This window comes from Crocodylus porosus, unplaced genomic scaffold (genome assembly GCF_001723895.1).
Source record: "Crocodylus porosus isolate Cpor-Errol unplaced genomic scaffold, CroPor_comp1, whole genome shotgun sequence".
Lineage (NCBI taxonomy): Eukaryota > Metazoa > Chordata > Crocodylia > Crocodylidae > Crocodylus > Crocodylus porosus.
This window is the reverse complement of record NW_017728948.1, coordinates 51,525,875-51,548,399: the sequence shown is the minus strand read 5'-3', so window position 1 is coordinate 51,548,399 and position 22,525 is coordinate 51,525,875. Positions and strand designations below refer to the sequence as shown.

Here is a 22,525-nt window from a genome sequence, read left to right as displayed (position 1 = left end):
CTCTTTTTACCCCCTATGTATTTGAAGAAGGACTTCTTATTGTCCTTAATCCGGGAAGCTAGTCCTATCTCCATCTCTGCCTTGGCCTTCCTGACTGCCCCCCTACATCCTCGGGCGACTGTAACATAGTCCTTCTTATCACCTTTCAAGGAATTAAATAGAGTAGAAAGAGAAACATTATAGACTATCACTTAACTCAGAAAATATCATAAGCTAATTATCATTCAAAAACAAATTTGGCTGGTATTTCCTCCATCAAGTAAATTACTAGACTAAGTTATTGTTCATTGCTACTACAGACTACAATTAGAGTTGAGCCTCATTGCATTTGCACAGCATCTCTTAAGAAAGTCCATAGACTTCACAATTTAAAGAAAATTTGGCAAAAGCAAAACTGAAAATGGATGACTAGGGAAAGAATAGGAATGGAAAGTTTTAGAGGTGGAGTGGGTAAGGGCTTTCTGAATCAATTTAAGATATTAATCACTGGATAAGTAGCAGGATGGAATAGAGAATGAAGCCACATATTGAGATAACTCACAGGTGGGTGGAGGGGTTGTCACTGAAAGAGGACAGTGCTCTAAGTCAGGGCTGCAGCTGGAACTGCAATATACCCTGTGAGCTAGATCTGGTCCAAGAGCTGTGTGATCCAGCCCACTGGAGTCCCCACATCTAGCATCATGGCAAGCGGAGGCAGCATTAGTTGTGGCAGCTCCTGGAGCCGTGGCTATTATAATACTGTCTCCATTTGCCCTGTGTCAACGAGCTTTATAATTTTGGCCTGTTGGGGGGGGGGGGGTCATCAGTATATATGCTTCTGGAGACATAACAGGAAGAAAGGTTTCTAGGCAAAAAACGGAATTTGAAAAAGTACGTTTTTGATGAATGAGGTTCTACTAAAGATATTTAGCCAATAAAATAAATGTTCTTCCATTCTTCAAATACACGGTCTTCAACACTGTGGTATTTTATGAACAGACTTCCAGTCCGAGCCATGAATTCATAAAATGCTTAAGTCACCACAGTACCACACAACAAAATATTTCTAACCACTGCTTTCATTTTTACCAAGACACTTGGTTTAATAAAGAATTCACTCTTATAAGCTTCAAACTACAAACAGTATGATGACATTACTGGCAGATCACCTAACAATTCTGTTCAACATAGCAGAAATGGTTTGCTTGGAGAATCCTCTTGTAGTGTTTAATACAATTAAATCTGCCATTTTCAGAAGAGAAAGACTACTTACCTGTAAGCAGCACTTCCTGAAGACAGAAGCATAAAGAATAAGCCATAGGCTGAATGAGGCGCTTTTTTCAGCACAGAATGATGGGGCACATACACTGTTTGGGTGGTATATATTAAAAATGTAATTTTATATCACTAATTTTGATTTGGCCTTTTACCCAAGCAGTCAAATTAAACAAATGAGGAAGACAGTGTCTGGCAGTTCTATTAACAAGTAATTCAGTTTCTTTTTTTTTAAATTAAAAACCCACAAAAAAGAAACAACCCATGAAGTTAGACCTCTGGCTACAAAGAAAGGATATGACTAAGACTTCGAACCAAGAGTCCAGAGATTTGCAGATTGTTGCCCTCTGAGGCATCACTGGGACACCCCAGGACTGTTAAAGAGGTGTTGGGAATGCCTGGGAGTAGCAAGGGTAAGGAGAGCGACTCTGGTCCCTGCAGGTCAGGGCAGCAACTGGAGCTACCCGCTGCCCCATGGAACCCTGGGAACAGCTGCTCTTCAGCTCTTCCCACTGCCGTGGCCCCTGCAGGCACAGCTTATTTGCATGCAGGGGTGGAGGGGTTGGAGACAGCCCATCTGCAGTGTGGGAAGGAATAGGTAGGAATTGCTCCTTCGCTCCTCCTAGCTGGAGAGCTTGCTGGAATGCCTTTAACCCCCGCTCCCCCACACATTTTCTAGCACTGAAAATGTCCCAGAAATTTGTAGTCCTGAAATTGAACACCTGCCCATACCCAAAGTTGCCACAAGGGCTCTTTCTCTATCTAGGGAGCAACAGGCAGCTGCTTCTTGGCTTCCTCTGTTCCCTGCTTCCCAGTCTTGCCAGACAGGTAGGACCAGGCAAGCAGCAGGCCCAGGGTCTTGGACAGAGTCAACCTGTCCAGTGCTATCAACTAGCTGATCAATGGGACCAGGCAGGGGGATGTACTCTGGTAGCTCATTGGTGCATGGGCCAACAGGGAGCCAGCCACTCCCTGGAGGACTGTGGGATACTGGAGGACAGGAATTCTTGTCCAAGTGTCAAGTTTGTTGCAGAAAACCTTCCTGTGAGTTGGCAGTTGCTGTTGTAATCAGTAACTCTTCTTTGTTGTGGATCCACCATTTCAGGGAGAGAGCAGATTTTTTTTTTTTTTTTTTAGTGGGACAAAAGGCCTGGATGTGTGGCTGCAGGGTTTTTGTCCCACTAAAACAGTAGGGAAGGTGCGACAAAAGGTGACATCTAAGATCTGAGTTACTGTAAGGCTAAAACGGCCTGGAACACATGCTGAAGTCAGATTAACTACACTGAGCACAATATACTCTCCCAAACACTAAATCTAGGGGTAAAAAAAAAGTTGCATCACCATTCTAGCAGAAGACAGAGGTCAGTCTGAAAGAACGGAGCGTGGTCAAATGGTCAGAAAAGGAGCAAGTAGAAAGCTGGGCATTGTCACTTAACTGCCACTGACTTGCCAAATGCTCTTTGAACATATCAGTCAAACTGAAATGGAATTTATACAACTGTTACTAGGCATACTTCACAGGGCATGATTTTATCCTTTGTTATATGGAAATCTTTCTATGAAAGATGTTGAAGCGGTACTTCAGCAGCACTTGGAGAACTATATAATCAGTGAATGTTTACAGAAAGACTTTATCCTTGTAAGACCTTTGAAGTACAGGCAAAAACAACAGAAAAGGCTAGTAGTACAAAATTCTGTTACTGAATAATGATTCTTCAAAGGAAGAAGTAAATTCACTTGTAAATATCAAACAAAAATATTCATTTACATGGTATAGCGTATAAAATTATACCTGCCTAAATAGCTCTAAAACCAGCACTCTGAATTCTATATTCTCAGTAACTGAAGACAGCAGCATTATATAGAGAGGTCAAGACTGCAACAGAGAACATGACAACTCAGCTTAATACTTTTATTTGTAAGTTTAATTAGGAAGAGACCAATTTGATCCAAACCAATAAGGTATTAAATTCCTGTAAAGGTTCTAACAACTCTAGAATCTTTCTGTCCAGATATCTCAAGAAAAAGCTTCCAAACATTTGAATGAGAGAAGTGGCCAGCCAGAAAGACTGAACTGAAAACAGCTGTCCTGGAGCAGATGTCAGTCTCACCCCAAAAAACAGGTGACTGGCTAGATAAGAAAAATACCTAATACTGCTGCTACATGATCTGAAGCGTCAGTTATAGACACTGGTGATTAACCAGAAGAATCTGGCTCAAATTTTACTGTAGTCTGCTGATGAAACTGCTATTAAAAGGGAAGACCAAGGTCATTAAAACTTTCTGAACAGCACAACAAGTAACAGCTATCAGCAGTTTGTGCATATTAATTGCCATGTTTTAGGATTCAGTGTTGAATATATAAAAAAAATTCTTGTCATTGATATAAATAAGAACTTTCAGCAAAGCAGCTTCTTTAATGTGTATATAGCTTAAAAGGATTAGTCTAAAGGTGAAGTATGGTCTTGTAGTAGGATCTCCTGGATCTTACTAGAGACAAGAGAATTCATTACATTTTAAAAGTGTGTACAACTCCTTGGTTTTACCTTAATAGTGGAATAGAAGTAGCATCTTGTATAAGATCACCAGACCTTTACAGACATTAGTCTGGTGCAAGTGACTCAAGCACATGATTCTCTTCTCTTAACAATGAAGATCAGCCATTAGATGCATCAAATCAGAAATTCTATTTCCCCTAAATTATTTGTGAGAAATGCAGCTTGCAATTTTTTGCTGCATGTCTTAAGGAGAATGCTGGAGCTTTGCTACCATTCTGTGCTTCAATTGTTCAAAAGTAACAAACTTTTTAGCCTCTGTTTATAATACTGGAGTGTAAGGAGTGAGTGCAAGGGAGAAAAGTGACTTTTTTCCTAAAAACGATGTACTATTTAAAATACATCTATTCCACAAATCCAAACTGAATTTTCTGATTTATGCGAGAAACGAGAAGTCCCTGGATCACCTATCAGGATCTATATTTGAAAAAAATGCTTTCTGCTCATAGTGGAATGGGTGGATTTTTCCTCTTTTAAATACTTAAAACGCAACAACATTATGCTATGTCGATATAGCCATTTCTGCTTTTAGTTAGTTTCTACATGTAACATTGTTTGAATCTGTTAATTTGTAAGGCAGAAAGAAGGCTTAACAGAGGTGAACAATTTTATGAGTTCTGTTGGAACTTGATAAGAGGCTGGAAGTGTAATTACCTCCTTTTGTAGATGGAGTTTGAAGGAACTGTTTGGTTTTGAAGGCAGCACGAGGCATAATTTTCTGCCTTTGCAGAGCTGTTGAAAGATAAGAAGTGTTATATTTGTCTAGGAAGACAAGAAAACTCAATTCACTTGGGATTTTAGGACTACTTCTGCTAGTGAAGCATCAGGAAAGAGTGAGCTAGTAAAATGCATAACAGTTTTCAAAGCTGTTATGACTCCAGAAGTGAAGGAGCTTGTTTTAGAGTGACGCTTTGTGCATTAAAGGTGTGCACAGGGAGGGTGTCAGAAACCGTGCCGTGCAAAAGGTGCAAATTCTTTACCGCCAAAGAAGCTTCTTGCAGGGCAAAAAGCCCAGAAAGGAAAAATAATCAAAACACCAGAGAGAGAACAAGCCACCAGTAAACATGCTACAGCAACCTCAGGGCAAGATTAGGTATAAAGATGAAAACTAAGACTGGCTGTCCAATTTACCCTATGGGTAAGTTTGCATCAAAATGAATAGTCTGCCCTAACTCTTTCAAGACAGATGCCTAAAACTGGTCTAAAAATGCAAATCTGTCCTGTAAGACTGCTACATTTTGAAAGCATATTATTTTCCATTCTAACAAACTTAAAATACAGACGGAACTGAATTCCCACAAATTTATTTAAAGAACTCAAGTTTTGAATCAAATAGAAATATCAAATCCAAAGTTGTGAGTGTCTTAATGTGGCCTTACTACCAACCAAACCTCCAAGAGCAGCAGGTGGCAAACAAGAAACTGCATACAGACAGCAGGGATTCCTGAATTTAGTATATTTCCACTGCTACCTCCACTAGTCAGGGAAGCCTCTAGTGGAACTGGCGCCTTGTCTTCATAAAGAAATCACCACTAATTACACTAGCATACTTGAACAGATGCGTACACATAGAGCCTCCCTCACTGTGGCCCAGAGGCCAGTGCAAAAGTGCTTTTACTAGTAAAGACTGTTCCCATACAGGAAAGGGAACATGCTCTTCTGATCTGTAGTTGCTGTATTCTGGTAAACCTGTGGGGGCAGGGCTAGGGGAGATGTACTACTTGCTACTAAGTAGGTTCGTTTAAAAATTCTCTCTACTCAAATAACAGTGCAGAAATTGTACGTTTTCAAAAATCTTACTTTCCCCAGTTTAAAAAAAAAAATACATAAAATGGTATAAATTGCAGTTACTGCCAACAAGCTCTCTTCCCTTCAAAGTTAACAACAATTTAGGAAGTCAGGGGGAACACAGAAAGAGTCTCATACTTTTTTAGTCGTAAACATAAGTTTATTAACTGCTGTTTTTCCCCCATGAAAGATAAAAGAAATAGTAGTCATAAATATAATACCAGGTGCTTTGTAGCTATATGCAGTAAGAACAGTCATTCTGGGCGGGTCTACACATGCAATTAATGTAGACCAATAAACTCTGGAGCAAATTGCTCTGGAGTTTATTTGTACACACCACACGAAGCCTGGTTGGAGCAGTCCAGGCTGGCAGGGGTCCCAAGGGGTCAGCCTGCCATCCCAGGGCTGCTCCCCATCCCTTGTGTGCTGTGGAGCACCCGTGCTGAGGCATGTAGCGTCCCAGTGCGGGGGTCCACAGCACGTGGAGATGGAGGAGAAGCCAGCCCTGGTCTACAGGGGCTCTGCAACCCTAGAGAGAGGGGAGCAGCCAGCAGAGTGGCTGGCTGGGCAGCATCTACATGTATACTGCTGCACACAAAAAGCTCTGCAGAAGAGTTGTACCTGTATTTTACAAGACCCTGCTGTGGAGTTTTAGTTGTGTGCGCCCTTATAGGGGCACATATGTAGATGCCAAGACATTTACTGCTCAGTTAACTGGCCAACTGTACAGTAAACTCGCCTTCTTTGTACCAGCTGGGATCTAAATTGCACTTTGCAGTGATGTGGGGGACTACACATACACACAATAACTTAGCTTTATCACAACTTCACAATACAAATTTACTGTAGGAGTCCTTACCTTTAAAAAAAAATCTTATTTTAGGTGGTAAAAAGCTGTTGTACAATAGACACTTATTCCATTAACATAAAGAAAAGTAATACAAAACATATCATAAGGCACATGACTAGCTCTAGAAATGAGCAAGAATTTTTAATATTCGCAGTCATGTTTTCCTTTACATAGGGAATTATACTGTAACAGACCAAATGGGCAATTCACTCTACCTTACTTATTGCCTCTGCTTATAAGTATATTCAGTATATTATGATTGTTTACAGGTGCAGTTATATTCCCTGGTCCTTTGTTCAGTTAGACAGCACCCAGTTAAGAGCCTTTTCTTGTATTTTTATTCTAAAAAAATATTTTTGAAGATGACTAAGAAATCTAATTTTCCAATTTTTCACTGTATACTATTTAGTCAGTATACCTAGTTGGGTAGAAGGAAGCCATCCATTATCATCTTGATCTAGTAAATTTAGCCATTCTGATCTCATTCGGATTTATTATTTCGGTCAATATTTGTTACATCAATATTATTTAACCACATTTTTTTCTGCTAAAGCACTGCTGAAAATAAATTTCAGATTCTACAGCAGGAGTAAATGCTGAGGAAACAGTTTCATGTAAGGGACTACACCGAGTACAATGACAAAATTTCTTCAGCTATTTGTACTAAATGTATTTATATTGGATGTTATTTATTTTTATCAATATTAGTTCTATGAAGAAGAAATTAAAGATACATGTAAAATGGAACAAATAGTATTTAAGATGATGCATTCTTAATGTGCAGTGGTTCTAGGTTCAGCAATATATCAAATCAACCAAATCTACAGTAATATAGCCAATCCATTGCTTCTAGCAAAAATTTGAATTTTTACTCTGTATGCTCTAAACAGCTTCATCTTGGCTATTTGTAATCAGAGGTACTTTAGCAGAAGTAAGGCAACTAATTAAGCTGTAGAAGCTGCACTCCATTAAGAATTAGAAGTATATAACAGCTTTTAAGATTTTGCAGCAATGGATTAAAATGTAAAACATTGCTAGATAAGTTCAAGCAGACATTCTATGAACTTGATTTAGTACAACATATTTGGCTTCTATATGAAGCCATCCTTAAAAAGTTTACCCAGTAGCTTTTCAATTTACATATCATGAGAGAGAAAATGACTGGAATGTATAAAACTCCCTGCAGATACACACACCTAAAATCTACTGTAACAATTATTCTTTGACAGATGGAACCCAAGTGTATCTTATAACTTGCACTGAAAAAGAAAAAAAAAGAAACCCATAAATTCATTTATCTATTTACATATTTAGTGGGGGGGGGGGGGTGTTTTTTCTACCTAGCATAAGGAAGAACCAGATCCAGACCAAGAGTTTTAAATAATCACAAATAAATGCGTGGAACTGAGCACTTTTAGATAGACACAGCATGATAAATGTAGAATCATAGAGAATTAGGGTTGAAAGAAACCTTAGGAGGTCATCTAGTCCAACCCCATTCTCAAAGCTATTAACAGTGATCAAAGTGATTAATAATTGCTATTAATCACCGTCTACAGCTGAAGCGTCTGAATGGCAGTCTTTATTCTAGACAAGATTAAACTATGTTTAAAGAGAGGTTATTTTTTCAATCAGATTACAATTTGGACTTCAGGGCTGGGGACAGAAGTTACACATAAACTGGTTTAAGTGATCAGAAACTGGTTTAAACCTGCAACAGAACAAATTCAGTTCTGTTGAAACATAAACCAGTTTCAAAATGGCCGAAACCAGTTTGAGATAAGTCTGGTTGAATATCGTATCAGATGATGTTCTGGAATGCTAGGGAGTTCAAGCCTCTTCCTGGCAGGATGGGGCGGTCAGAGCTGTTGCAGATTGTGTGGGGTGAGCAGTGGCACTAGGGAGGGCTTGGGGGGCTATGGCCACCCCTCCAAGCCCCAGTGCCACTGCTTGCCCCACATACTCTGCGGCAGCTCTGACCGCCTTGCAGTGCAGCCCCTCTGCTGGGAAGAGGCTTGTGCTCCCAGGAAACCAAGAGAGGGGCTACTACCCTGACAGTCGCTCCCCTCCTTACCACTCTAGCAGTAGGGGCAGGGATGTGGCCAGAGGCCAGCAGGGACCTTCTAAGTGAGGGGGCACAGAAGGGGGTTATTTCCCTCCAGCATCCGATGAAGGGGGCAGGGAAAGAGCTGCTTGCCCTGCACAGGGAACGATCAGCGATGGTGGTCAGGGCTTGCAGATCCTTGCTGTGGTTCCCTGGGGGCCAGAATGGGGAATTAACCCCCTTCCTGCTCCCTCTGCCTCAGGGGGTCTGGCTGTGCCCTGTTCCTGCCACTGGAGCAGCAAGGGGGGAACACCACGCAGACCCCAGCCCAGGTCCATGCTGGTGGGACAGGGGCAGTTCACTTGAACCTACTGCAGGGGCTGGCCATGTCTCCCCCACCCCAGCACAGCTTCTCTGCAACTGAAGGCTGCTCTGGTGCTCCCACACCTCCCCCTCCCCAGCTTCTGGCCTGAGCCACTGCAGGCATTTCCTGAATGTCTATTCACTTGCAAATTGGTTCAATCTAGGCAGCTTAGACTAACCTGCAAAGACTGAATTGATTTAGGCTTCAGCTTTTTGAATGTCTGCCTCTAACCCAGTACACCAACTCCTTCGCCTTCTACAGCTCTAGAATGATTACAAGTGTGTTTGGAGGCACATTCCATCCACCTACTCTTGGATTAGACATGTCTAAAGCTGCCCATTCAACACTGAATATAGCTGAGAAATTGCCACCTTTAAAGGTCTTACCACATTCCGTATCATTTTTGATTGCCAGCATCTAGACAGCATGTTCAGTATTGCAGCCACAGCAGATAAGCAGGCAAATTAGCTTAGGAACAGCAGATATTGACAAGGAAAAAGGTAGTGACCTCAGATGGAAGTTTAGTAACCTCACAAAAGTTAAATTCATGCAAGATCTGCAGGTAAATACGAAAGCTTTGGATCCCAAGACCAAGGAATTCATTGCCATAAGAAAACAGAAACAAACTTCTGAAAGTTAGCAGGGTGTTTGTCCCAAGTGAACACATTCCGTATAAAACCAATGAAAGAAACAAACAAAGAAAAAGCATTCAAAAACAATTCCAGGAAATTGTATATAAAATATAGGACTTTAGGGAAAAAAGGAAATATATTTTGTCCATACAAGATAAATATCATAGTACATACTGTATTTGTATACAAACCTTTTAAAAATGTATTTTCAGTGGTAACAGCAAGGAACCTATAAAGGCTAGAAGTCTGGGATTTAATTATGGAAACCCACCCTATGAGTAAATGGCATTCATTCCGGGGAAATTTCTGAGCCTCTTTGAAATGGTTCACATATTAGACAAGCAAATTAACCTAATGATTTTTCATGTTTACTACAGTCACTAATCGACAAAACTGTTTCAACAAAGGCTTCCATCTACTTTGGATCCTGGAGTGAAGTTGAAACCCAACTGTGACTAAACATTACATGGCTTTACAGCAAGACCAAACAGCAGAATTGAGGTTGTGAAAATGGTACTACTGCTTCAGTGAACTGTACCTGGCCAAATAAGTTAGAACCACTACTTTTCAGAGCAAGACCTCCACTGTGTAACTATGTCCTATATTCCCTGTTGCTAGATGCACAACTGGTATATGGTATCACTTCATTTGAATAGGTTCAGTTAAGCCAACCATCTCAGTTGTTGTGCTGTGATTGTCTTTACTTATTTACAATTCAACCAATTTGCATCACCCATAAGTTTGAAGAGCATTTTTTTAATTTTGACAAGCCAAACATAAGTGAGATTTTACTGCTTTTATCAACATTTGCAATTTATGTTCTTCCTACGCATTTAATTGCGTTTTCCTTCACTGAAAATTCCAAACATTAAAACCTACAGACTAGATACGTTATCCTGGACCACCACATCATGTATGAACATTTGAAAATTAAAGTAAGTGTTGTTGTTGCAGGTGAAAGACTACACACTGCCTAATATTAAAGTTAAAGACTACACACTGCCTAATATTAAAGTTACATCTGAGTTCTTCCTGAGTGGTTGATCCTTCAAAAGGAGAAGACTGCAATGCAAAATATAACTTTCATTTTATAGTTCCTTGTTGGATGTCCCCATTAGCAACTAACATAGTACTGGCTGGTTTTTGCCACAGAAATGCTTCTGCACAGAAATAGTTACTTGGATCCTTCATTGGAGAGGTAATGAAACTTCCAAATCCTTCATCTGCACAATTTATCCTCCCCTCCACTTTTTTTGCTCATAAGTGACATGGCAAAGGGAGAGAGAAATATGATCGTATGTGAAAATAAGACCATTTTAAATAAGATTAACAGGTTATAACAGTTCGGTTTTCAGCATCTTAAAAAATTGAAGTGTTAAGTTTCCTCAGTTGAGTGAGCTACAATATAATGACACAGCAAAGAAACCGAGACAGTTTTCATAAATCCTCTGAAAAGAAAATTGCAACAGTACAAAACACTGAACAGTTTCTCTAGTTATTTGTAACTAAAAATATTTCTGCAGTACTACACAGTCTGGAGTACAGGGATAATGTTCTGGTACATGCCCTTTTATTGAGATATTACCTACGGGCAGTCCTTGACTTACACCGTTTTGAGTTACAACATTTTGCACTTACAGCGTTTATAAATTGACACCCTGCTTTAACTTTACAATGTCAGTTTCAACTTACAATGTTTGATCGAATACAATGCAATGCCATGCCAGCGAACAAGTTCGCTGTTTCACTCACTTCCCTGGAGAACATCTGTCCAAACTTCCTTGGACACTTCCTTTAAGAAAGCAGACAAGACTCCAGAAAAACCTGCAGCCAAGACTCCTGAAAAGACTCCAGCCAAGAGCCCTTCAAAAAGTACAGCAAAGTCACCTCAAAGAAGTCCGTCCAAATCAATATGATTGCTATTTACAATATAAATATATTAATGTAGCTATGTTACTCATGTATAATTGATCAAGTACAAAATTCTGGGGTATTTTTGGTGAAAATAGTGTATTGCGCCTTGGTTCAGGAACCAATCCCCCATTTATAACATTTTTTCTTATGAGAAAATTGGCTCCCAGTTATAATGTTTCTACTTAAGACATGGTTTTCAGGAACCAATTGTGTCATAAGTCCGAGGACTGCCTGCATTCCTTTTTTAAAGGCAGATTGCATGATTTTTATATATAAACAGTGTTCCATGTAATACTTCAATAATGTTGTTTTTATTTTTTTGAAGACGAAAATATCAGCAATCCAAGCAAGCTATCACAAGTAATTTGATGCATGATTCGGAAAAACGTGATGAAGAAACTCTTTCATTTCAAGTTTCTATAAAGGTTTTAGAGTAGGAAGAAAATAAAATTATGGAAAAGGTGATGAGTTTATGCACATATATAATCATTTTAACTTAGGAGAAGTGCTAAATGTTGAAACAATCTGTTTTTGCTAAATGTCGTGTTAGTCGGTATTCAATCTGATGTCAGATTTGCTTAGAAATCAAGGTTAGTATCTCTAAGCTCTCCATGAAGTGATTTACTTCACCATGAAATGGTAAACAAATCACCTCTCTCCAACTGATTCCATAACATGTGTTTACAATATCACTGTAAAGATACTTACTGGCTGAGGCTTGAGGTTGAATGCGAGGTATTCCTCCATTTGGCACTTGAAAGTTTGAGTCACTTCTACTGTTTTTCACAGACTCAGCTTGGATGTTAGATGTCCTGGACAGGTTTGGAAGACTACGTCTTAGTTTTTCTGTATCAAAAATTAAAAGACACCACAACAAACGATTTGATGCAGGGGATTGACTATATTTACCATAACCTTGGCTGATTTAAAATACTACTCACATGAAAATTGATGTTGGCTAGCTAAATCTGCACCGTAATTTAAGTGGTCAAGCTTGCAAGGCTACATTTAGAGAGCTCCCTCGTGTTACTGTCCTATAGACTATTTTCCTGTTTATCAAATATTAAACACCCTGAGCATGCATTCTCCTGCTCATCAAATACTTAGCAATTTTGTTGTAGAGTGGCAAATGTATTATGCCTCTAAATTAACAGAAAAAGAAATCATTAGTCTGCTAGTATCACTATGTTTCATCCAGCAATTCGCAAGTCCTTCTATAGGATTTTACAGTACATTCAGTGTTTTCAGAGGGCCAAAAATGTATTCCGAGGTGTGCACAGCATTACATTAATAATTAAATATTGTAGTTTCTCTTATGCACCATGATGGCTCTATCTTAATATAACCCTGTGCCATAATAAAGAATAAGAAGTCACTGCATTTTCAGTCAGTTTGAGTATAGTCAAGTTAGCGTTTAATTGCAACTAATTTAGACGTCTTACTTGACTAAGTCATCTGACTGTAAGCAAGCCTAAAGCAAAACTGATTGAGGAACTTTCTTTGCTTTTTTCCCCTAGATGCTTAAGTGATGCACCAGTAACAACACACCATATTGTTTATTTTAAAGATTGCAAAGTGATAACAATTCATTTACAGCACTAACGTCCTACTTTTGTATTAAACCCAATTAACTTGACTTAAGAGCTTTTTACCTTCGCTTTTGACACTGCTAGTCTGCAAATCTGTAGGATGGCCTTGAAGTGAAAGACGAGGTTGCTGCAAGCGGCTAATCATGGGCTGGGGTGACGCTCTACTGTATTCTATGCTTCGAGCAGGTGATCGAGAACGAGGGGAATTCCTTGGAGATTGTTTTGGTGAAGGCCACGGAGAAGTGCGTGGTGAGGGTGAAAACCTATTTACGGCAGGATGTACTGTATGATGTGTACCATCTTCTTCATCCTCTAAACTTTGTGCATCAAGTTCCTGATCACTAAATGTACCCCGTCTCATAGAATTGCAAGAGGAACCAGAACTACGTCGAGAAGCAGTAGCTGCATATTCTTGTCGAAGACCTGTGATCAGAAAGAATGGTGCTTACCTATGTTTAAACTTGACATGGTATATAACTGTTCGTGCTGTCACCCCTGGCAACCCCATTTCCTCCTTACTTGAAGCTTCAAATTCATTCCAGATCAACAGCAATAAAAAGTTATTATCCAACAGTAGATAATGTATGTGAAATTAAGTACTTACTTTCAATCCTTCTACTTCTAGGGTCCCACAGAACAGACCTGTGTCACTCATCTAGCCTGTGGAGCCATGACACCCAGCCCAAAGTTTTACTCCTTCCCCACTCCCTCAAACAAGCACAGACTGCATCCTAGACTGTTTTGTGAATCACCTCCTTTTCCATCAGCACCACTACACCCAGTGATGACTACAGTGATTACATGGGAAAATCTCTTGCTAAACAAACATAATTTGGCAGTTGTAAAGAAAAGGAAAGCAACATGATCAGCCAGTTCTATACAGATTACCAAACAACAGTTTGAGAACTGTTTCCCTACTGGATGGGTAACCAGGATAATAAACACCTTTCAGGGTTCCATGAGAAAGCCAAAAATATGAAAGTACAAAACTTTGATCAAAATCAACTTTTTTTTGTTGAGGATGCCTGCATTACTGTTCCCTCCACCCATGTTCTCATTCTGTGGACTTTATTCTTCAGCCTTTGAGCATTGCCAAAACAGGCATACTCCTAAGATGCATGCATCTTCAAGGGATACCAGCCAGTAGCCTTTTTTTTTTTTTTTGAATACACTATTCCACTGGTGCCTGACCTTTTTGCTTTGTGGACCAAATGAGTGGTGTCAGCTGCCTCTGCAGGCTGGATTTGGCCTTGGGGGTGGGGGGGAAAAGAGGTGGGTCAGGGAGGAAGAGAGAATCAGCACCCTGATTCTTATCTGTTTACCTGGGGCAGAGGCAGGGCCAATGAAGCCCTGATCAAGATGTGCATGGAGGGAGGGTGAGGAGAGAACAGCTCAGCCGGGATCCCAATCTTGGACTGGAAGTGAGGGCATGGGTGAGGTGGGGTGAGGGGCGGAGCACTGTCCCATTTTGATGTATGGACCTGGTCCTGATCCTGTTGCATGGGTAATGGCCCAGGTGAGACTGGACCCCATAACACACAGCTACCATCATTCCTCTACTGTCAAGTTTTCCAACCTGTGGGGATCCCTGTGGGCTGGTTGTCATGACTCCACAGGACACAGGTTGAGCACCCTGTGCTATTCCACTGTAAACTATCAGTATGCCTCTCCTTTCTTCCACTACTGACGGACAGGTTGGCAATGCGTTTTTATTACAGATTCACAGGCTTGAGTCCCAAGTCTCACTCTCAACTTGTGCCAAAAGCACCCTCAAGTTAAATCAGCTGTAGATGCATACCTTACCATTTTGACAGGGAAGTCAAAAATGGTCCAAGATGATACTACATCTTCTGATCACTGCCTAAAGAAACTATGCCTAAGCCAGTACTGGAACATTTCTTTTTCCTTTTATCCCTAAAAATAATAAATCCTACAGCTTCCTTTGCCTCTAATCTGGAAAGAGAGGATCAGCCAGTCATTTATCAGGAAAGACCTGTTTCTGCAACTGCAATACAACACTCTCCTCTGCTCCCTCCACAATCCCTTCAAGAACACATGCGCAATATTACAAGCACCCTTTTAAGAAATTTTCTCCCAAAATGCAAAATGAATCATCTGAAGCCTTGGATTCCTCATGTAGCAGTTAATGGCCTTAAACTATTAGGGCAATCTCCCTGATTGACTGTGGCAACTCCTATTCCTGTCCCATTCTTTCCCACGCTGCTGCCTAGGAGCTCAGCAGAAGACCCACAGCAGCACATCTCTTGATTAAGGGATTCCACAGTCCTCTTGCATAAAGCCATGCACTGAATCATGCAAGCTTCCCCAGCCGACAAATATGCAGGTTTCAGCCATATTCCACCAAACCTTCCTTCTTGGCTCTGTACAAGCCCATTTTATCTCTACCTTAGAAGGCTTCATTTGGTCACATGACCTGCCTGTCATATGACTTTGCTTATGATCTCTACCAGGGGAGACGATCTGAGTGGGCACATGTGGGACTAAACTAGTGGTGTTTAGCCTCTCTGGCCTTGTGGGCTAGATGAGTGGGACAGATCTGTTCATGTGCTGGATCCCACAGGTGGGGTTGGTACAAACTAGATTCCCCCTGCAGCACTACCCTGAGCACCAGATCTGCCCATGGCCCAAACTTGCTTGCTGGATCCAGCCATGGAGTTACCACTCACTGGCATTAACTGGCATGGAGGGCTGTCTCATCTGGACCACAGGGCTCCTCACAGGTCCAGAAATTTGATGGCAGGGGAGTGGTGATAGCATTAACTACTGCAGTTCTGACAGCAATTAACACTGCTACAACTTCCCCAGCTGCCAAATTTCTGGACTCCTGGGGAGCTCTACAGGTCAGATGCCGTGACTTCAGCGGCCATATCCATATCCAGCCTGCAGACTGGAGGTTGAACATGACTAAATTAAGCCCATCAACCCTTGAAGGGTCGGTCAGTCTCCACAACTGCAAATTAAAGGAAAAGTCCTGTAGGCAAAATACTCACTTTCTTCCTGCATCCGAGCTAGAATTTGCACATCTGTAACATCATTTAGCTTGTAATTAGATCCAATTGAGTCTTCATCCATTTCCGAAGCACTTAATTCACTGTCTATAGAGGACTGCGGGCTTAGTGGAGGATTTCTATCTGCTGAACTTTTAAAATGACCTGTAAGAAAGAGAAGAAAAAGTACAAGCTAAACAATGTAATGCTGTGTACTACACTATGCACCATGAGACATGAAAAAGTCTACATGCTCCCCTTCACAACAAAAAAAGCGAAGAACTGCAAGATTGGGTATCAGTAACACCTAAAGTACTGTTTTGAAAGAAAATAACTAACATTATTTACAACTTCCATTTTGAAATATTTTATTGAAAAAGTTAGCCCAAAAATAAAACAAAGAGCCAGTGTTCATACAAAGACAGTCTTACCTTGGTACAACCCCCCTCCCAAAAATCCCACAAGCAGAACGTAGGTAAGATTAATCTATTTCTACTTTTGTTGGTGTTCACACTTTGGGCATCTGCACTGGACTTCTAGGGTACAGAATCATAGAAAACATACACAATTAGAACTGGAAAGGAGCTCAAGAGATCATTTAGTCCAGTCCGCTGCTCAAAGCAGGTAACTTTCAGCCTTTGCTGAAAGTGCAGTATCTGCTCTCCTAGTATTGCCTGTTTACATCTTTGTCTGCTATATCTTATGTTTACAAGATACCCAAGAGGTATCCCAGAGGTTTACACAGTCAGTATATTAAATCTTTATTTGAATACCACATTCAGACAACAGAGATCTCCTGATATATTTGATATATGCAACATGTTAAATTACACACTTATACCTAACAGCTTAAATATAAAACAAAGTCATTAGAATTTAATACTTAAACATGTAATTATCTCAAAAACCTATTTATTCTTATATGCACATTAGACAAGGCTGCTTAAAACAGTTTTATTAGTCAACATTTGTAGAACTTAGCTTCCTGAAAGATTCTTTCCCAAAATAGGTCTGCTATTGTTACATCTGCCTTTTAGTGCCTGTGGTGTATCATTACTTAATTATGTCTGTACTGCAATCAAGTATGTGACTACAGGATGTGTAGGATCACCCAGATCTCTAACTTAGCTAGTTTGGGTTATAACTGCAATAAACATACTGGAAGCATGAGCTTCAGTGTGGGCTGTTCAAATTCAATGGGGACAATAAACACTTCGGCATCTAACCCATACTGTCACAGCTTTGCTGCAATTTTTACCCAAGTTAACTAAACTAAAGAGACCCTGGGGTGTGCCGACAGATGCTTAAAAATACCCAAACCCTCCAACTTGCAGTCTAAATACCCATTGTCAAATTTCCCCAAAGCAGAGAAACTAATAGTCAGTGTCCAAGATAAAAGCAACATTCTGTCAAATAATTGCATATATGCTGGAGACCACAAAGTCTCACTCCAGTACCTTTCCATTCACAACCTCACCCTGGGGCTGTGGAACATGCATGCATTTGTAGTACTACAAAAACATAGCATTATGAGGGGCGTACAGTCCCGTGGCCTGAGTGCTACAAAGTAGCAGCCAGGAACTGATAGAAGTCTGCTCTTTTGCCCACCCTCCCACCCCAAATATCCTATACCCTGCCCTCTGCCCTAGCAGAGAAAGGGGACCACTGGGCAGGCTTTCAGCCTCCCATGCAGGGTGACAAGCTGTCATAAAATATGCTGTTGTGCCAGGGGCAGCAGTGAGCTTTCTGACAGCTTGCCAACTTCCAGGGCAAAGAAAGCTGCTCCTGTCCTCATGACTAGAGCAGCAGCAGGCTGTCTGATAGCTCACTGTCCCAGAGGGACCAGCAGCCATCCCTGTCACTGCTGCTGCTAGGACAGCAGATACCCCTCACCACTGCTGTCCTAGTGACAGCATCACTAATCCTAACTGCAGCAGTGAGCCGAGCTGCAGGTCCCTCAAGACTGGGGCTCTGAGAACTTACCACCCTTCATGAAAGGGCGGCCAGGAGAACGTGCTGCTGCCCAGAGCCTGCGGCAGAAAGCTCTGTGACACATAACCATGATAAGCAGAATTGAGGTCTCCAGTCCTGGCTGGACTGCAGCCCTGCTCCCTGGGCTGCCAGGGAGGCCCTCTCCTCTACCTCCCTTCGTCTTAGTGGGGAAGTGGAGGGAAAGGCAGAGCACAACAGATTGCTGGGACACCACGAGACCCCCACCCTCCCCACACCATAACACTGCATTCAACTACAAATGTAATATGTGACATGACAAACAGCACTGCAGAGAATTTTCTCTTTCAAATAGAAAGTTTCCTAGTGCTTGCACCATTTCTGCAGTGCTCCAAGTAAGCATACAGATGTGAAACCTGCTTTTTGTAATGCCAGAAGGGCATGTATTACATTACAAACATAACAGGGGTACCAAGAATAGTCTCAGGCTGTGGACCACAAGTTGAATTGCAGAGCAAAACTTTTTACTAGTTCTGGCTATACTGCTGTCATTTATACCAGTGCCTTGATGTGCGAGAACCGACAGGCTATGCAACAATACAAGTGCAGACAGCAGTTACAACTATATTCCAGAAAGCTATATGAAACTTTAGTAACTACTATCATCATGTATTAGTCAGCTAATGGACCAAATCTATAGGAAATTATTTTTATATAAGTGTACGTAAAACACTTTTATTTATCTATATCTATAGATATATGAAAATAAAAGTGTGCACACACTGTGGGTGCACAGAACAATCTTACAACCAAGTTTATATGACCCATTTCTCCCTAAAAAAAGAATACATTTGTCTAGTTGACAGATCCAAACAAAAGTAGCATTATAACACCTCAAGCTCAAAAAAAGCCTACTGTGTTTTTCCTCTGCAGTATTTGAAATATCATGCAATTTTCTTACTCAAAGGCAAGTTTCATCTTTTCTTGGCCACAAACTCTTCATGCCTGTGTAATGCCCAACACAAGAGAACATGATACTTCCTGAAAACAAAAACCTACCTGAGCTACCAGAAGGTACCAGCTGTTTCATTAAAGCAGATTTCACTGGCGTTGAGGAAGGCGAGTTGAAGCCACTACTGTAGGGGCTACTAGCGTTGGGACTATAAGGGCTTGTGTAACTGACCGCACTGAAAGGATTACTGTACAAACTCTGCCTCTTGAGGACTGCTTGAAAGGGGGGAAAAAAAGTGACAAGCCATATTAAAGGAGCTGGTAAGGATTATCATATTACAGTTTTTCAAGTCATTCAACATGATTTAGTTACTAGACAATTTATCTAAGTAGTTTCAGTCAGTAGAAAAATGTATTTTTTTTTTTAGATTTATAAAAAAGTGCCTATTTAGCTTCTGGACGTAGAGTCCTAATAGGACGAAGTCTATCCAAAGTGATGGATAGGACAATGACCCCAATACCTTTCTCCACCTAACTCAACAGATCTAAGTTCACTCTGGATAAACTTACCTCTTCACAGTGGAGTAACTTTCCCTAAAACTCAGACTATGGGACTGAAAAGGAGAAGGGAAGGAGACTCCTTAGTCTAATACTCACCCCCAAGAACATGCACTTTCTTCCCATTAAAGGGCAGAGCCATCTGCCATAGCTGTTCACACACGACAGTGTTAAGATGTAGTAAAATAGGTGAAACACCTTTAACTGCACACAGGGATGTATGTAATGGCTTTGATCTTACATGTAAGGTAAGGGTATTAAGCAAAACACTGTATATGGAAATACCTCAGTATGCTTGTGATGCTATCCTACACAGAACATAATGTGTTAAACCCTACTAATGGACAAGCTATGAACCACCTACAAGTGCCATTGAAAAGAGAAGATCCCAACCTTCTTGTCAAAGTAGAGAGGAAGAGTGTTTTTGGCTACTTCTGTACAACTACTGCACTACCCTAGACATAAAAGTAGTTAAAATGAAAATGAGTAAGAAAAGGACACCATGGTTACCACGGTCTCTCTCCAAAGTTCTACGTTCAAGCTGTTTTTCCTTAACAGACCAGGGTAACTCATTCTCCATGAGCTAAATAAATTAGCTGTTATCCAAGCCCCTCCCTATCCAATCCCTGGGATAGCATATTAATAACAATCTGAGTTTGATTAAAGATGGAGAAGTGAAAGTTATATAGACATTAAATGCCCCAACTGCTACTCACAGTAGCCTTAAATTATTCTCTAGTCACCATCGAATCCAAAAGGAAAACTTAGTTCAGATCATCAAGATCAAAAAGCAACATGACTAGGATTTAAAGTACTTCAAAAGCATGCAACACTTATTGCAAAAAGAAAAATAATCTTTGCATGACCTGCACTATCAAATCACTACTGAAGTTGTCAGCTGTCAAGATTTCTATTCTAGCCAAAGGCAAGAAGTATCTTTGGGCCACAGAGGATCATGACAAAATATAGCTCTGGTGACAAAACTCACCAACCTACTGGATTGTACAGACAAAAGAAGGTCTAGATAAAGCTACACGAGGAGTATTTCTTTCATCATTCTGTAGTATAATGCAATTTAATTAGGGCCAAGAGCCAACCATTATAAAAACATTAGTAGCATAAATAAAGTAATAAATAAAATCATGAATCTATAAAAATGCTGTACAGAGATCCATAACTGACACACTAAAATCACATATAGTGTTAACATTTATCAATCATATCACATATAGTGTTAGACATCCTTTATGATTGATAAATGTTAACTCTAACTGCTTCGGCCTTATAAGCAAAAATTGCAAAACGGTTTGCTAAATACAGAGCTGTTTGCTGAAGAATCAGATTAGTTTCTCTCCGTTTTAAAAGCGTATCAATTTCTGCAAGAATGGTGATAAACAGGTTCTCCTTATGTCATTATATAAAGAACATTCTAAGACATAATGAACAGTGTCTTCTAAAACTCCTAGACAAGCTGGGTTACATCTTTTAGCCCTTGGAATGGAAAGCTTACATCCAGCCAAAACTAACTGGGCGGCAAGAGAAACAGCCTTAATTTAATTGCAACAGATGCCATTAGTAGCAGTCTGCAAAGACAACAGTTCTGTCACAATAGCAAAAAATAAGCTGCGTCATGTAGTCATGTTAGACAAAAAGATCTTCCTGTGGCAGCTGCGAGTTCCTTGGAGGTCTGTATGTTGGTGCAGCTTAAACAATTAAGAAGGAGCAAAGGTTTAATATTTTGGGGAAATAATGCTTCATTTAGATAGCTGACTATCTGAAGTAAAAATCTGTTTAAATATCAAGCTTTTACTAAACTGCTATTATTGCTTCCTACCCTTTTTTTGATCATCAGGATAAGCCACTGTTGGACATCTCAAAGTCATCACAACTAGCCTAAAGTATTCACAAAATGCACAGTGGCTTAGAGTGTGCTACCACAGTGTTTTGGATGTGGACTTAGGAATATGTACTTTTTTAGAAAAGGTGGTAGATAATTCTCCCATTAGAGCAAGATGGTCCTCCATGGTACGTTTTACATTGTTTCTAATGTTTTGTCCAGTCGGTGAGGCTTCTATTGCTGTGCTTGAAAAAGTTTCACACCTAAACCTTCTGACAGTGTTCTCACTGATCTTATTATAACTTCTTGTGTTAAGGCCTTGTTCAAGGCTGTTAAACTTAATTTCAACTGAGCGCTACTAAGACAGTTATACTCTTCACCAAAGAAAGGTTACAGCCAACATTTTTTTAAGCCTGTATACCCATCCTGTGGAGTAGGATAGGGCCAGAAGCAAGCAATAAACTACCAGGGACTTGAGCATCTGACCCTGTAGTTCAGTTATACCAGACTATTTAGAAAATGCAGGATCTTAAACTCCTGGAAGCAAGTTTTTAAGACAGAATAACCTCAATTATTTCCCACAATGTTAAAATTTTGCTGACGCTGAAAGAAAATTAACACAGCAGTATGACTTGACGGCAGTGAACCTGGCCGAGGGGCTGAATTCTTTTGCACTACTCTGCTGAAACGTGTGCCACTGCTTTGCCAAAAATCCCTTCACTAGATTAAAAATGTTTTTTCTTTCAAGCTGGGAAACAAAGATTTTCCCTAGCTCTTGTGCCACAGGATTAAAACGGCATTCGTTTTTTAAACGTACGAACTGTCAGTAGCATATAGAGAAAATGCAATGGAAAGGCCTCCGTCTTAAGTTTACTTGGAAACAATGTTAAATGTCACACGCAGAACTCAGAATAATTGTGGGTATTTTAAGGGGGATACTCAAGGTATTTCCAATTAGCAAACACATATTCCATGTTCTATGTTCAGCGGATAGTACTTCATGATACAAGGACTGTGTATAATGAAAACAAATTTTCAGATGGCCACTGGAATTATAAGTAGGCTATTTATCACCATAGCACTCTCCTGGTACCAAACATATGCAAGGGTCCAAAATATAAAAACTAAACTCCCTTCTACTCCAACCGAATCTTTTTCCTCACATCAAAAGAGGCAGTTCCTATTACTTACCAAAAGGTAAACCCCAAGACGCTAAAAGCCAGCGATTCTC

The 22,525-nt window shown here is 40.4% G+C and overlaps 1 protein-coding gene across 3 annotated transcripts in view; it reads right to left on the bottom strand.

Annotated features, from left to right (window-relative positions):
- Nucleotides 1-22,525, bottom strand: part of SLAIN2 (SLAIN motif family member 2) — a 55,310-nt gene that overhangs the window by 7,474 nt on the left and 25,311 nt on the right. Inside the window, exons 3-7 of one of the 3 annotated variants that reach the window (XM_019553038.1) lie at nucleotides 19,008-19,175; nucleotides 16,002-16,163; nucleotides 13,054-13,413; nucleotides 12,110-12,247; nucleotides 4,464-4,541 (exon numbers count right to left, since the gene is read on the bottom strand). In XM_019553038.1, coding sequence (XP_019408583.1) covers nucleotides 4,464-4,541; nucleotides 12,110-12,247; nucleotides 13,054-13,413; nucleotides 16,002-16,163; nucleotides 19,008-19,175 — 906 coding nt within the window. The remainder of the gene's footprint in view (nucleotides 1-4,463; nucleotides 4,542-12,109; nucleotides 12,248-13,053; nucleotides 13,414-16,001; nucleotides 16,164-19,007; nucleotides 19,176-22,525) is intronic. The other 2 variants (XM_019553035.1, XM_019553036.1) reach the window with 2 other exon arrangements.